This window comes from Hemiscyllium ocellatum, chromosome 3 (genome assembly GCF_020745735.1).
Source record: "Hemiscyllium ocellatum isolate sHemOce1 chromosome 3, sHemOce1.pat.X.cur, whole genome shotgun sequence".
In the NCBI taxonomy this organism is placed as follows: Eukaryota; Metazoa; Chordata; class Chondrichthyes; order Orectolobiformes; family Hemiscylliidae; genus Hemiscyllium; species Hemiscyllium ocellatum.
In genome coordinates this window covers 129,198,298-129,215,001 of record NC_083403.1, presented here as the reverse complement: position 1 = coordinate 129,215,001, position 16,704 = coordinate 129,198,298, and the positions used below count along the sequence as shown (strand labels likewise).

Here is a 16,704-nt window from a genome sequence, read left to right as displayed (position 1 = left end):
CCTTGGGAAGTTATAAAAGTGCTGATGAAGAGATGCTTGTTCATCATACCTCTGAACTTACCAAGCTGAGAGACCAACCAAATACTGTCAAGGGAAACTACACAGAGAATACAGCCCAATAACTAAACAGAGTTTCAGTTATGAAGACTTGACCTTGATGTAAGGTGAAGCATCGTAATTCATTAAAATACAAACATCTGTCCTTGGAGACTTAACCAAATCAAGCTTCACAGAATTAAAAGTTATTGCAGGAAACAAAGAAAGATGAACAACTTTCTTTAGTGATTGAAATCATGGTTTAAACAATGGCCACAGAATATCATCTGTTTTCTTAAACAGGTCCAGGCAACGGGCCGTGGAGATTGCCTGCCCCTCTTCCGCGGTTACGTTAGAGCCCGGGTGTCTCTGGAAAAGGAGCATGTGGTGTCCACCAACATCCTTGAGCTGTTCAGGGAGAGGTGGGTGTCGCATGGAGTGGAGTGCATTATTTCCTCCCCCTCCAACTCTATTTTGATTTAATCCCTGCCCTCCCCTTCACTGTTTGATCACACAGCGTTGCCCTTTGATGTGAAGGGCACTGCTTGTCACTGGCCACTCGGGTGTTTCCTTTCTTCCTGGTGGTGGAAACTGAATTAAGATTTGTGCACCTTGTGTCTTCCACTGCGTCTCACACCTGCACACACACAACGTGGGTGCTGCGGAAAAAATAAGCACTACCGCAATTAGACGGTAGTGTGGGGGTAAAAATAGAAATAAAAAAAATAAAGAAAAAAAAACTCTTGTTCTAAAAAAAAAGAAAAATAAATAAACAAGAGTGTCAGAGGATCTTCTCACTAAAAAAAAATCTGTTTTCTATTTTTAAAGAAATTTCATGGGATACAATACCCCATCTTTTGTCAAAAGCTATAGGAAGAGTTAGCATGTTGGAAACTTGCATTGAAGCCAAAGAGAGAAGTTCCAACAAATTGGCAGGGAGAAATCTCAAAGAGAAGACAGAACTCAACAGATCATCAAAGACAAGTCTCTGACCACAGGGGGCAGGCAATTTAAGTATGTATATGGCCAGGGTTAGCATCATACCAAAACTAGATAGCAGCTAAGTATTGACTTGCTAGAAGTAAAATAACAGAGTAGCCACAGTTTTATAGTAACAACTTTTTTCTTTCTTTTCTCAAACTGTAAATCTATAATTGTTTTCTGTAGCCAATTTAATTCTTCCATAATCATTTCAAATCTGTAATCTTGGGTACAAATTAGCTAACATCATGAAGCACCATGAGTCACCCCTTTCTCTCTTGCAATCTCAGGCCCTAAGTACAGTGTTTCACAAAAGATGCAAACTCCTACGCTGTAACAATCTAGACCATTGCTTTCAATTAAATAACCTTCCGACTCAAATGAGACCTTTTATCTCAGGACATTTGATAGCAGATTATGAGCCGGCATGGTCAGGAGGATAGACACATAACAGTTGATTGAATGATTCAAATGTTCTTAGTGGTGAAGGAGGTAACAAGGACTGACAGGGGATTCTGTAACATTCAGGAGAACAAGTAGGTCAAACTAAAGCACTGAAAATTTGAATCATCCCTGGTTATTGCTAGCTGTCAGGTGTTTTACACTAACAGCCTTTCATCTGCTCCCTCACTACCCATGTTTCGTTCATTAATCTTTGAGAGTTCCTGCCCCACTTGCAAACTCCCTTGAATTGTGGGGTTGTGCAGCATGCGTCAGGTTTGCTGTCAACATGAAACAATTGGATCTGTAAAGGGATCTGACTGCCCGTATATACCAGTCACTGAAAGGAGACAGGCTTGGGCAGCAAGAATTGTGGAAGGGAAATGATATATTGGCCTTCATTGCAACAGCGTTTGTGTTCAGGAGTAGGGATGTCATATTGTAGTCATCCAGGGCCTAGGTGAATATTGCATGCAGTTCCTTTAGTGCTCAGTTCTAGGCTCCGTGCTTGCACTTTATTAGTGCAGAGGGTACATGCAGCCAGGTTGTGATGGTGGGGAACACCAGGGAGCATGGTACAGCAGACCTACAGCATGTACCAGCAGGTAACACTACAAGTAGGTGAAGTGAAGCTGCAAGAGTTCCATAGGGCAGCTCGAGAGAGAGACAGATGGGTGGTGGTACGTTTAACCTGAGGGTCACCATGCTTTAGGTGAGGAGTCACTTCGCATTACAATCCAGCCATCCAGCCAACTGAACTAACCAACCCCCATTGCAAATACACTGCATGTGCTTGAAGCATATGTCCATGTATGAAAGTCAAAGGGGGCCAGTCATTAGTGAGGTGAAAAGGATTACAGTCAGACAGTCAGGGGTACTGTTCCAGTCATTCAAGGGATTAACCCCACTCCAGTCCTGGGCGTTGGCTGTGATCAGTCACACACCTGGTCTTAAAGGTTCCAGAGACTGCAACATGGTCAGGGCCTGCAAGTGACTACATTGGGTTGCTGTAGATACATCGGTCCTGAAGGGACAGAGTGTTTTTCCTGCAACAAGACAAGGAGAATGATGGAGTCTGTTGGAAGAGGAGTTAATGGTGCAGGAGCAGGAAACACAAAGGCAGGAAAAGTAAGCAGTCAGGGAGATGAGGCAGGCAAGAGCCAATCAGTGGACAGGATGCCTGTGATATTGTGATCTGTGGCCCATGATTCTTGCCAAGAAGTGCATAGAGTTAGAGTGAGTGTAGGCCCTGACAGGGTGAGGGAGCAGAGAGAGAATGGTGGCACTTGCAAGGCACCAATCACTGCCTTTCTTGCTGAGCTGTACTGAACGAGACTACCACCTGTGTCCAGCCTGGCAGGATCTGGAAGCATGGCCTTCTGAGAAATGATTGGCCAGCTTTCTAACAGCCAGCTCTCTCCAGGAAGCAGAGAGTGAGATTTCCTTTTCTTCTGGATCATGTGTTCAATGATAATGGTCAAGCACCACAGTGTGAGGTCAGTTCCTCACTGGCAGGATCGGATGCAATGTGGCAGTAATGGTGTGGCGGATGTTGTGTGGTGGGTGTGGTGTGGCGGACGTGGTGTGGCGGACATGATCTGGTGGAAGTGTTGTAGTGGGCATGGTGTGGTGGATGCGGTGTGGCAGATGTAGTGTGGCGGATGTGGTGTGGTGGAAATGGTGTGGTGGGTGTGGTGGACATGGTGTGGCAGATGTGGTGTGGTGGATGTAGTGTGGCGGTCGCAGTGTGGCAGATGTGGTGTTGCGGACACGGTGTAGCGGACGCGATGTGGCGGATGTGGTGTGGCGGACGTGGTGTGGCGGACGTGGTGTGGTGAACGTGGTGTGGCGAACGTGGTGTGGCGGACGTGGTGTGGTGGATGTGGTGTGGCAGATGTGGTGTGATGGATGTGGTGTGGTGGATGTGGTGTGATGGATGTGGTGTGGCGGATGTGGTGTGATGGATGTGGTGTGGTGGATGTGGTGTGGCAGACGTGTTGTGATGGATGTGGTGTGGTGGATGTGGTGTAGCAGACGCGGTGTGATGGAAGTGGTGTGGCGGACGCGGTGTGGTAGATGTGGTGTGGTGGAAGTGGTGTGGCAGGTGTGGTGGACGTGGTGTGGCAGACACGGTGTGGCGGACGCGGTGTGGTGGACACGGTGTGGCGGACACGGTGTGGTGGACGTGGTGTGGCGGACGTGGTGGCAGATGTGGTGTCGCGGGCACCATGTGGCGGATGTGGGGTGGCAGATACCGTGTGGCGGATGTGGTGTGATGGATGTGCTGTGGTGGAAGTGGTGTGGCAGACGTGGTGTGGCAGATGTGGTGTGCTTGATGTGGTGTGGCGGGCGTGGTGTGGCGGATGTGGTGTGGTTGATGTGGTGTGGTGTGGTAGATGTGGTGTGACAGGCATGGTGTGGCGGATGTGGTGTGGCGGATGTGGTGTGGCGAAAGTGGTGTGGTGGGCATGGTGTGGCGGATGTGGTGTCACGGGCACCATGTGGCGGATGTGGTATGGTAGATGTGGTGTGGTGGATGTGCTGTGGCAAATGTGGTGTGGCGGACGTGGTGTGGCTGACGTGGTGTGGCGGATGTGGCTTGCGGACGTGGTGTTGTGAATGTGGTGTGGATGATGTGGTGTGGCAGACACCGTGTGGCGAATGTGGTGTGGTGGATGTAGTGTGGCGGATATGGTATGGCGGATGTGGTGTGGTGAATGTGGTCTGACGGATGTGGTGTGGCGGACGTGGTGTGGTGGATGGTCCCGATAGTGACTAACACTTGCACCTCTCTGGTCACAATTCCTTGAGGAACTATCCTAGAGCCCAGTTGCTGGATGATGGAGGTAAAAAGTGGAAGAGTGAATGAGAAAAATCACAATGAGCCTTGCCCAATCGGGCACCATGAATATCACTCAAAAAAAACTGAATATTCAGATGCCAACTCTTCATGGCATTATTGTGAGATTACCTGCTTATGTGATGTTGATTGAGGAATGCATGTTCATCAAGACACGACACACTACACAGAATTACCATACTTTTCTTTAGATTATAGCAAGGGATTCTTTATGATCCCCCCAAGAAATCACATAGTTCTCAGTTTCAAGTCTCAGCTGAAGAAGTCTCTTAACAGGGGTGGCACAATGGCCCAGTAGTTGGCACTGCTACCTCACAGTGACTGCGTCCTGGGTTCAATTCTAGCCTCAGGTGACTGCCTGTGTGGACTTTGCACGTTCTCTATGTGCCTGCGTGGGTTTCCTCCCACAGTCCAAAGATGCACAGGTTGGGTGGATTGACCGTGCTAAATTACCCATAGTATCCAGGGATGTGCAGGCTGGATGGATTAGCTGTGGAAAATGTAGGACTGGGGGTGGTCTGGATGGGATACTGTTCAGAGAGTCAGTGTGGACTCGATGGACTGAATGACAAAGAATTCTAGATTGGAGGCTTGTGGAAATCCAAATAAACAGGAACAAACAGACATCTGAAGCTTGCTGCTGTGACCCTTTACCACAGGCGTGGTCTGCAAATCTTTACACAGCAAATCCTGACAGGATTTCTGCTTGTGACAAGAAATTGTGCTGGGTTTGCGATTACATCATAGCATGGATCACTGAGACACCTGACACCTAAAACACCAACACAATTAATACCGAATCAAACAGGAGAGCAGCAATGAGATCACCCATGGAGTTATATCTCCGCCAGCACCTCATTCCTTTGGAAAAGGGAGTTACAATTCCCACTTCAGTTTCAGAAGATTGTATTATGAGGACAGGTTAGAAACCTGAAGACTGCTTCAAGTTTGAAGGAAGACACGTTCGAGAGAATCTTAGTCGTATGCTAATGAAATAGAAAACTTTGATCCTTTGTACTATTTCACTACGTGCTGTTACACAGCAAGGAGATACAAAGCCAAATTGGTTGAATAGAAATTCAAGACTGATGTCAGGATGTGTCTCTACCTGCAGAGTGACAGAGTGATTACTGAAGTAATTCTTTGACAAGGAGGTTGAGTGAAGTGATTACACCACAGTTGAAGAGGGTGAAGACATGACTGCCAAGCTGGTTCAGTGTGCGACCTGCTTGATGTGGGAGGTCAATGACTCTGGTGTGTCTGGCTCATATAAGTGTGGAAAGTGTGTGCACGTTCAGCTACTGGCAGAGCATATTGCAGCACTGATGAAAGAACTCGAGGACCTTAGGCTCATCCAAGAGAACGAGATCTTTCTGGACAAGACCTTCAGCGAGGTTATTACACCAATCGTACCAGAAGAGAGCAGAAGAGAGCGGACGATGAAGAAGGCAGAGAGGAGACAGGTACAAGAGACCCCAGGGGAAGTACCTGTCAGGAACAAGTTGAATCTTTTGGAAACAGTAGAGACAGATGACACTGCCAGTCCGCGAGGCGGCCAGGTCTGTCAATCAAAAGTTGGCACTGCTGCCTCATAGTGACTGCGTCCCGGGTTCAATTCTAGCCTCAGGCGACTGCCTGTGTGGACTTTGCACGTTCTCTATGCGCCTGCATGGGTTTCCTCCCACAGTCCAAAGAGGCACAGGTTGGGTGGATTGACCATGCTAAATTACCCATAGTATCCAGGGATACAGAGCGGAAGAGTCGGACATCGCACAGAGCCGTGGTAATAGGGGACTCCATAGTAAGAGGAACTGACCGGGGTTTTTGCGGCAGCAGACGGGACTTAAGGATGGTGTGTTGCCTTCCTGGTGCCAGGGTTAAAGACATCACTGACAGAGTGCAGGAAATCCTCAAGGACGAAGGTGAAGAGCCAGAGGTGGTGGTACATGTCGGCACAAATGATGTCGGGAAGAAGAGGAGAACATACTACAGCGGGACTTCGCAGAAATAGGAAGAAGGCTGAAAAGCAAGACGTCCAGGGTGGTTATCTCCGGTTTGCTTCCAGTTCCTCGGGCTGGTGAGGCCAGAAACAGGGAGATACTGGACTTGAACGTGTGGCTGGGGAACTGGTGCAGGAAGCAAGGATTTAAATTCTTGGATCACTGGGGTATGTTTTGTGGTAAGCATAAATTCTCAACAAGAGACGGTTTGCACCTTAATAGGTTAGGGACCAGCATTCTGGCAGGCAGGTTTGCTACTGCAACACAGCTACATTTAAACTAAGTAGCGGGGGGGTGGGGACAAACTGATGTTTAAGAAGGAAATTGAAGGGAAAGTTAGAACAAGAGAAGTCAAGAGAGACAACTTTATCAATGAGGCAGAAAACTCAGAAAGGGATCATGCTGTAAGGTTGAGTGAAATAGGAGTTGATGGGAAGGGTGAGGGCAGTAACAAATTTAAAATACTTTACATGAATGCACGCATTCGAAATAAGATGGATGAGCTTCAGGCTCTTTTGGAAATTGGCAGATACGATATTGTAGGGATAACTGAGACGTGGCTTCAAGTAGACAGGGCCTAGGAAATGAATATTCAAGGCTACACGTGCTATCGTAAGGACAGACTGAGGGGGTGGGTGGCCATGTTGGTAAGGGATGATATTCAGTCCCTTGCGTGGGGGGACCTAGAATCAGGGGATGTAGAGTCAGTGTGGATAGAGCTGCGAAATACTAAGGGTAAAAAGACCCTCTTGGGAGTTATCTACAGGTCCCCAAACAGTAGTCTGGATGTCGGATGTAAGTTAAATCAGGAGTGGAAATTGGCCTGTCGCAAAGATGTTACTACAGTTGTTATGGGGGATTTCAACATGCAGGTAGACTGGGAGAATCAGGATGGTATTAGACCCCAAGAAAAAGACTTTGTGGAGTGCCTCAGAGATGGATTCTTAGAACAGCTGGTGCTGTAGCCGACCAGGGAGAAGGCAATTCTGGATCTGGTATTGTGCAACGAACCAGAATTGGTCAGGGACCTCGAAGTGAAGGAGCCATTGGGAAGTAGGGACCATAATACAATAAGCTTCAATCTGCAATTTGAGAGGGAGAGGGTACAATCGAAAGTGACAATATTCCTGTTGAATAAGGGGAACTATGGAGCTATGAGGGAGGAGCTGGCCAAAGTTCAATGGTGCAATACCTTAGCAAGGATACCTTAGCAACACGGTGGCACAGTGGTTAGCACTGCTGCCTCACAGCGCCAGGGACCTGGGTTCAATTCCTGCCTCAGGTGACTGACTGTGTGGAGTTTGCACGTTCTCCCCATGTCTGCGTGGGTTTCCTCCGGGTGCTCCGGTTTCCTCCCACAGTCCAAAGATGTGCGGATCAGGTGAATTGGCCATGCTAAATTGTCCGTAGTGTCAGGTAAGGGGTATATGTAGGGGTATGGGTGGGTTGTTGCTTCGGCGGGTCGGTGTGGACTTGTTGGGCCGAAGGGCCTGTTTCCACACTGTAAGTAATCTAATCTAAAAAAGGATGACAGTGGAGGAACAATGGCAGATATTTCTGTGTATAATGCAGAAGATGCAGGATTAGTTCATTCCAAAAAGGAAGAAAGATCCCAGGAGGAGGCATGGGTGGCCGTGGCTGACGAGGGAAGTTAAGAAACATATAAAGTTAAAAGAGGAAAAGTATAACATAGCAAAGATAAGTGGGAAAACGGAGGACAGGAAAGCTTTTAAAGAACAACAAAGGATTACTAAGAAGGAAATACGCAGAGAAAAAATGAGGTACGAAGGTAAACTGGCCAATAATATAAGGGAGGTTAATAAAAGTTTTTTTAGGTATGTGAAAGGCAAAAAAATGGTTAAGACTAAAATTGGGCCCTTGAAGACAGAAACAGGGGAATATATTACAGGGAACAAAGAAATGGCAGAAGAATTGAATTGGTACTTCAGATCTGTGTTCACCGGGAAAGACACAAGCAATCTCCCTCAGGTAACAGTGGCTGAAGGACCTGAACTTAAGGGAATTTATATTTGCCAGGAATTGTTGTTGGAGAGACTGTTAGATCTGAAGGTTCTGATGGTCTACATCCTAGGTTACTGAAGGAGATGGCTCGAGAAATCGTGGATGCGTTGGTGATTATTTTCCAGAGTTCGATAGATTTGGGATCAGTTTCTGTGGATTGGAGGGTGGCTAATGTTGTACCACTTTTTAAGAAAGGTAGGAGAGAGAAAGCTAGTTAGTCTGACCTCAGTGGTGGGAAAGATACTGGAGTCTATTATAAAGGATGAAATTACAACACATCTGAATAGTAGTAACAGGATAGGTCAGAGTCAGCATGGATTTATGAAGGGGAAATCATGCTTGACTAATCTTCTGGAATTTTTTGATGATGTAACTCTGAAGATGGACGAGGGAGATCCAGTAGATGTAGTGTACCTGGACTTTCAGAAAGCTTTTAATAAAGTCCCACATAGGAGGTTAGTGAGCAAAATTAGGGCGCATGGTATTGGGGGCAAAGTACTAGATTGGATTGAAAGTTGGCTGGCTGATAGGAAACAGTGAGTAGTGATAAACGGCTCCATTTCGGAATGGCAGGCAGTGACCAGTGGGGTACTGTAGGGATCAGTACTGGGACCGCAGCTTTTTACAATATAGGTAATGAAGGTCAGCATGCAGGTACAGCAGGTAGTGAAGAAGGCTAATAGCATGCTGGCCTTCATAACAAGAGGGATTGAGTATAGAAGCAAAGAGGTTCTTCTGCAGCTGTACAGGGCCCTGGTGAGACCACACCTGGAGTACTGTGTGCAGTTCTGATCTCCAAATTTGAGGAAAGACATTCTGGCTATTGAGGGAGTGCAGCGTAGGTTCACAAGGTCAATTTCTGGAATGGCGGGATTACCTTACACTGAAAGACTGGAGTGACTGAGCTTGTATACCCTTGGGTTTAGAAGACTGAGAGGGGATCTGATTGAGACATATAAGGTTATTAAAGGATTGGAAACTCTGGAGGCAGGAAACATGTTTCCGCTGATGGGTGAGTGCCGAACCAAAGGACACAGCTTAAAAATACGGGGTAGACCATTTAGGACAGAGATGAGGAGAAACTTCTTTACCCAGAGAGTGGTGGCTGTGTGGAATGCTCTGCCCCAGAGGGCAGTGGAGGCCCAGTCTCTGGATTCATTTAAGAAAGAGTTGGATCGGGCTCTCAAGGATTGTGGAATCAAGAGTTATGGAGATAAGGCAGGAACAGGATACTGATTAAGGATGATCAGCCAAGATCATATTGAATGGTGGTGCAGGCTCGAAGAGCAGAATGGCCTATTCCTGCACCTATTGTCTATTGTCTATTGTCTACTGTCTATTGTAATTCAGTATACATGTGGATACTATGACAGGAGCTCTGTGCAATATTATTACAGTACAGACTACACAATGTGCAGCTTTGAAAATCAACATCTAACTGAATGGGTCTGTGGAAAGCGAAACAGCGTTCACATTTTGGATCGGTATAGTTTTTCTTCAGAACTGAAGAAGAGTCGTACCAGACTCAAGACATTAAGTCTATTACTCTCTCCACAGAAGTTGCCTAACCTGCTGAGTTTCTCCAGCATTCTCTGTGTATGTTTAGATTTTCAATATTCACAAGTATTTTGTCTTTACCTAACTGGTATTTACATATATGCAAGTAGCCACAAGGGATTTTTATTCCAGTCAGAGATGGGGTGGGAAAAGACAAGAATGAAAGGTGAATAACGTCCATCATTAGCATTCATTTATATGAATAACCTATGGCGTTAATTATGTACAATAACAAAGCAATAGTGCTCACTACAGACCCTATAGATGTGTACAAAACATGAACAATCTCTGCAGTGTAGATTTCACTTTTCCCAGCGGTAATTTGAATATGACCCCATGCCAAAAGGTTTTGCAGAGGCATCAAGCTATAGAAAGGATGTTATTAAATTGGGGAGAGTGCAGGTTTGGAGCTCAGAGGTTAATCAGTAGTTATGTCCTAAAATGTGACAAACTGCCACGTAACAAGCCATCACTTTCACAAAGATTTTTCCAGCAATGTTACATTTTTAAAAGGAGAAGTTTGTGTCAGTTCTGTGACTTTGAATTGATTTCCTACTGCAGAAACCTCAGGTATATAAGAAGATTTGAAAACGAATACAAAGGGTAATCAGTTTCCTGTAACTATTAATAATTGGTAATTAAAAACTGACTTGGAAGCATAAAAATATACAGTAAAGCAAGGTAGCTTCTTGGATTCAGAGTTTGCAACATGTTAGAGTGTCTGTAATCCATTTATTTACATCACTTTTGTTAAAACAGTTGCATTGAAAATGGCACTGCCAAAGTCAGAAACAAAAACAGAAGTTGCTGGAAAACCTCAGCAGGCCTGAAGAGAAATCATGAGTTAGCTTTTCAGTTCCGGTGACCCTTCCTCGGAACCTCAAGGTCACCCTGTCCCAAAAACAATCCACCACGATTAGCTTTGAAGATTGAACCAATCTGAAATAAAACTCAATTCGAATTCAAATGAGGGACAGATGAAAGGCTACTAATCATTGTGGTCGATTTCTGCTTGTGTAATCGTACATAAATGCCAGTATCAGAAAAATGGGCTTTGCCTCATTTTCCTTAGAAGTAGCTGGCATTGTACTGTAATGTTAATTTGTTAATTAAATCACTCAGTTGACATTGGTGGATACACGTCAATACTCTTGTTCCATTAAGATATACATATCAGAATGAGTATTAAAAATAAATTGTTTTGGTTTAAATTGTTTAGTTTTATATTAAGGCACCATTGTACAACATCCCCGGTGCCATTGTCGCTTTGGTCAATTGTTGGCTTTCCTTGAAGTAAAATCTGGAAGTATTTTAGTTGTAGCTACATTTCTTACAATTCTTCTGTTATTGTGCCAACCTGCTTACTAACGCTGCCAAGGGCCTGGGCTGTGTCACGCAAGTGTACAAACCAACCCAACCCAAAATGTAGTTTTCCGTCATCATGAGATACAAGGAGATCTGTGACTGTGAAAGATTTTCCTGGTTTGCTCTCGTTAGGTTCACCCGCATTTTCTGGCGCAGAGTGAATACTTCAGTTCCTTTACCTTTAAAAATGCCAAAATATTCTGAAGTGTCAGTCAATTTAAATCCTCAAGTGCAGAGACAATTGACACACACATCTCCCTCCCACCCCCACACACCAACCACACTGCAGTTACAGATAGTATTCCAACTCCCTGCCTGATTGAGACCACATAGCATTAATCAAATCAGTGACCCTTGACTCAATGTACTTTATTATTACCATGACTGTGTTTACCTACTAAAGAATTGGACAGGCTAAAGCAAAATTTTAACCATTAAATTATTTGGCAAGATATGCTATTAGAAGGATTGCACGACTGCTCTATCCCAACTTAAATCATTCTGTTACCGAACATGAGCAGATACAGCTGATCCCCGAGGATTCACTCATCCTTCAGATGGCTAATACCTTATGTTCAGATTCACTGACACATGCAAGCTTCTGTCAAATTGTCTTGCATGTAGGGAAACACATGCATCTCATGCATCTACCCTGGCTGTATTTAATGATCCTTAGCTGTGTTCCTTTGGGGTTCACTCACCTTACATTTACTTGGAAGCTGCCAGCTTCTGGGGCTTACATTGCTTTTTCATGACATGGAGTACTGAACAGTCAGTGGGGTGTCTATGGTACTGCAGGGCACCGTGCCACCTCAGTGTCACACCCCTAGCACGGGCAGCAGCTTATACAGCAAACACACGCTATTTCCTTCCTAAATGGCATTATGTGAATATCAAAGCTGCCCTGACCAGACCTGAAACGTTAACTCTGATTTTTCTCCAAAAATGTTGCCAGGCCTGCAGAGCTTTTCCAGCAATTTCTGTTTTTTTTTGTTTCTATTCATATAGCTCCTGATAGCTTCCTCACTGTAGATGCTGAAGACAAATCCATGAGTCCTTATCAAATCTACTGACAGGTTTTTTACTCACAAATCTGAGAGGTGAATGATTTCAATTCTAATCATCTGTAGATTTCTAATCTAAATCTGCTGGTTGTTTCACAAACTATACTATCCTACTGAGATAAGGTATTCCCTGAAATCCACTAAACCCTGTTTCTATGAGAAAACTAAACTTATTTCTGAACTCAAAGCTGACAGTTTCCAAACTGAATTCAAAACTTGCTTCTGAACTGGTTTTAATAAAATCTTACTTTCTTCTGACCTATGAACAAAGCTGTTGTTCATATTTACTTTACATGTGATCCAGCCACAATATCAGCATCTTTCCATTAAAAACACAGAGATTGGCAGTGACCTGCTCTTTGATATATTTGCAATCACTTTTCAGAGGAACCTCTGGTCTTGTTTCATTTAAAAAGGAAACCCCTTCACAAAAGTTATCAACACCCCGTCACTTTTTTGAATTCCATGTTCCAAAACTGATGTTAATTGATACAAATCTTCCTTGAAGAAACCCTACAATTCCTCAAAATGAGTTATTTTCACTGAATCTACAGTTCAATTCAGATACATCCAGAACGTTTTCAGTAACTCAAAACATTCTCATACCATTGATCGGAACCTTCACACTTCAACTATGCCTTTCATTATTTTGACAACATCCTCACAATATCCAAATAACAACACTAATAGTATCTTAACATTCAATGGGTGTTTGACATCTTGGCCAAAATTTCCACAGAGTCAAAATGACTCAGGACCATTTAAAATGGCTGTTGGAACCCAATTGCAGGATTTCACTTCTGGGTACCGCCAATTTTCACTGGATAAGGATTAGGGTGATGAGGCCATATCTTACATTCCAATTTGCCAGGAATAGAATTGCTACTCTTGGACCATTTCAATTTTTGTGGAATCAGGCCAGCTACTGACTGACATGTAGTCCATGACCCCTCTGAGTTGTCAGGGAACATGGTTTGGAATCAGGAACCTTTTATAAGTCAAGAATGCTAACATAGTGTCAACCCATGTATCCCATCTAGACCAATGACCACTCATCGTCTTTGTGTCAGATCATGCCAACATGCCCCCTCCAACTCCCTTGGCCCTGAGTACACTTATGCCATCTCATGTCCATTCTATGCCTTGTCACCCAATGTGTAATATGTACTGAATCAACGGACTATATAATAACAGATGTAGACCTATTCCAAAAGTAACATCCATTCATTATTTTTCTTTTAAAAACTTTTCACACAATTCTATAACACGTCTAACCCAACAGATCATGAAGTAATGAATAACAAAGACTTCAAATAATTTGCACCTCTTAGCCTTGTTTCAAAGAAGTGGCAGCCTAGAGGTATTATCCCTTGACTGTTGACCCAGCTTTGAATCCTGCCACAGCAGATGTGGAATTTGAATTCAATAAAATGTGGAATTAAGAGTCTAATTATGACCATGAATCCATTGTCCATTGTCAGGGAACACTCATCTGGTTCGCTCGTGTCCTTTGGGGAAGGAGACTGTTGACTATATCTGGTCTGGCCTACATGTGGCTCCAAACCCGCAGCAATGTGGTTGACTCTTATTTGCAATAAATGCTCGCCTAGCCAGTGACACTCTCTTCTCATGAATGAATTTTAAAACACGGAACTGAGAATTTGAGAAAAGAGATCGCAGGAAGAACAATCTGTTACAAACACTTAAAATGTTAATCAAACCAAATGGACCTTTCTCTCCAGTGGTCTAACTTGCTGAATTAAATGTTTTATTAGTCTGACACCTCAGTTAAATACTGTATACATAATGAGGGCAGGTGTAAAAGTACTTTCATTGGAACTGGATGGCTTAATTAATGGAAGCCCAACCTCAGCAGTAAGTTGGGTATGGCGTCTATAACGGGACATTTGGCATAAATGGGGGCATGAAGGGTTTAGGGGGAGAAAGGAGTGGATGGGGTGGGGAGACAAGAGCACCTAACTGCCCTTAATACAACTGAGATGTAGTCCAGAGAACCAAGTCGGGTTCTCTAAGCAGCCCGCTCAGCAAACTCTCTGATTGCCTATGCTTTGCTGCTGGGGTTGGAGGCTCCAACTCTATTCTGTAGTACCCCCTCCCAGAGAGAATATCGGAGACATAGGGGCTTCGCTACTGAGGTGGATCCAGCAAGGTGTGAAATTTCCCCACTCAAGCAATCCCATCTCAGTAGCAAATATCTAACCTCTTTTAATCACAATAGTTGTTGACTTTGATTGCAAAAGGCATTTTTAGCATTGATCAATCTGTGACCTGGTACTGACTGTTTGATTCTGGGTGAAAGGAAATTGCTTTTGCCGAATGCCAAGACTCAATTTACTCCAAGAACAGTCTTCATTCATCAAACAGCATCCTCAATAGAGGTTCACTCAATCAATTTCAATCCTTTCAATTACCTTCTTACCTCCACCACCTCTATTTCAATGAAAGATGATTTTTTTTTAATACAAATGTCTGATTGTACCAAAATATGTTCAATTTAGATCTAACATTTGCTATGATTGATAACTATCACACCATGTAATTCCAATTTTCTTTAACTCATGAAGATTTTAGCATAGAACTTTTTTCAAGAATGACAAACATCAATGTTCATTTGTTTGGTCATGATGTGGAGGTGCCGGTATTGCACTACGGTGTACAAAGTTAAAAATCACACAACACCAGGTTATAGTTCAACAGGTTTAATTGGAAGCACACTAGCTTTCAGGGCGCCAACCACCTGTTGAAGGAGCGGTGCTCCGAAAGCTAACGTGCTTCCAATTAAACCATTTGTTTGGTGCCATTGATTGAGGTATATTCGGCTCACAGCAGAAGCGTTCTCCTGTTCTTATTGTATGTATGCATGAATAGGCAGACAATTGCTCAGTTACAGAATCCCAACAGTGTGGAAGTAGGCAATCTAGCCCATTATGTCCACACTGACCCTCCGAAAAGCATTCTACGCGGACCCACCCCCTACCCTATCACTGTCATCCTGCATTTCCCAGCCAGCCTAAACTTTGGACTGTGGGAGGAAACTGGAGCACCCACAGGAAACCCACGCAGACACAGGGAGAATGTGCAAACTCCACACAGACAGTCACCCGAGGGTGAAACCAAACCCGGTCCTTGGCGGAGTGAGGCAGCAGTGCTAACCACTGAGCCACCATGCCCTCACCTGACACATCACTCAATAGGGCGGAGGTTCAGTTCTGAAGAACAGTCTTACTGGACTCAAAACATTATCTCTGTTTTTCTCTCCACAGAACTGCTGAGTTTCTTCAGCATATTTTGACTTTATTATAGGAGGAATTTCACTGTGCTTATGAAATGGGATCAGAGTCAGCAGTGTGGCCTGTGAGGCTATTCAAAGCAGCTATTTGAAGGCTGAAGTTCTTTCCAGGGCCTTCTCTCTATTGAATTGAGCTGGCAACAGACACTGGGGTGACATGGTGACTCAGTGGTTAGCACTGCTGCCTCACAGCACTAGGATCCCAGGTTCTGTGTGTGGAGTTTGCACACTGTCTGTGTGGAGTTTGCATATTGTCCCTGTGTCTGTGTGGATTTCCTCTGGGTGCTCTGGTTTCCTCCCACAGGCCCGGTGAATTGGCCATGCTAAATTGCCCATAGTGTTAGGTGCATGGGTCTGGGTGGGTTACTCTTTGGAGGGTCAGTTTGGGCTGAAGGGCCTGTTTCCACACTGTAGGTAATCAAATCCCTCATTATGACTTTACTGATCAAGTCGCTTGTTAGCTCTTCACATCTTATTATTCTTGGTTTCGTTTGCCCTGTTCTTTTGCCATGCTAAAGAAATTAGTCATTCCTTTTGATCCACAGTACTGAATAACAAGATGAGAAAATAATTGAATTTGGTCACACTGACCTGTACATGCTGAGCTTACAAACAGGTCGAAAGCAAGTTTAAAATGCAACTGTACAGCTGAAGTAATACATACTCTCATTTCTAAATGTTCCACAAATTCCATATAATTGCAGCCAGCAGCTCACAACCTCTACCCATTTGACCCAGAGAAGAAAGCAGACTGCGAGCCCTAGTTTTCAGATGCCACTCACTCACTTGCGATAACAGAAATATTTGCTGGGTCATGTTGCCCTAACCGGCAGTTCGTTGTTCTGGTAGCCTAATTCAGGAAAAACAAAATCAGATAACACAAAGAAATTCAAAATGCATAATGTGTAATATCTCACAGTAAATCTACTGCTCAACAACCACATTTAATAGAAGACTAAACATCTTTTAACATTACTAACAATAAATTCCCCCGACAGCTTCACTCAAGAGCTGCCAAATTCATGAGAATTCAGGAGTTAAGAGTCAACCCGTGAAGTGACCACACAC

At 44.3% G+C, this 16,704-nt stretch overlaps 1 protein-coding gene across 1 annotated transcript in view; it reads right to left on the bottom strand.

Annotated features, from left to right (window-relative positions):
• Positions 1–16,482, bottom strand: part of greb1 (growth regulating estrogen receptor binding 1) — a 194,519-nt gene extending 178,037 nt beyond the window's left edge. The window contains exon 1 of the mRNA XM_060855164.1: positions 16,423–16,482. Coding sequence (XP_060711147.1) covers position 16,423 — 1 coding nt within the window. The 5' untranslated portion in view covers positions 16,424–16,482. The remainder of the gene's footprint in view (positions 1–16,422) is intronic.
• Between the last annotated feature and the right edge of the window lie 222 nt (positions 16,483–16,704).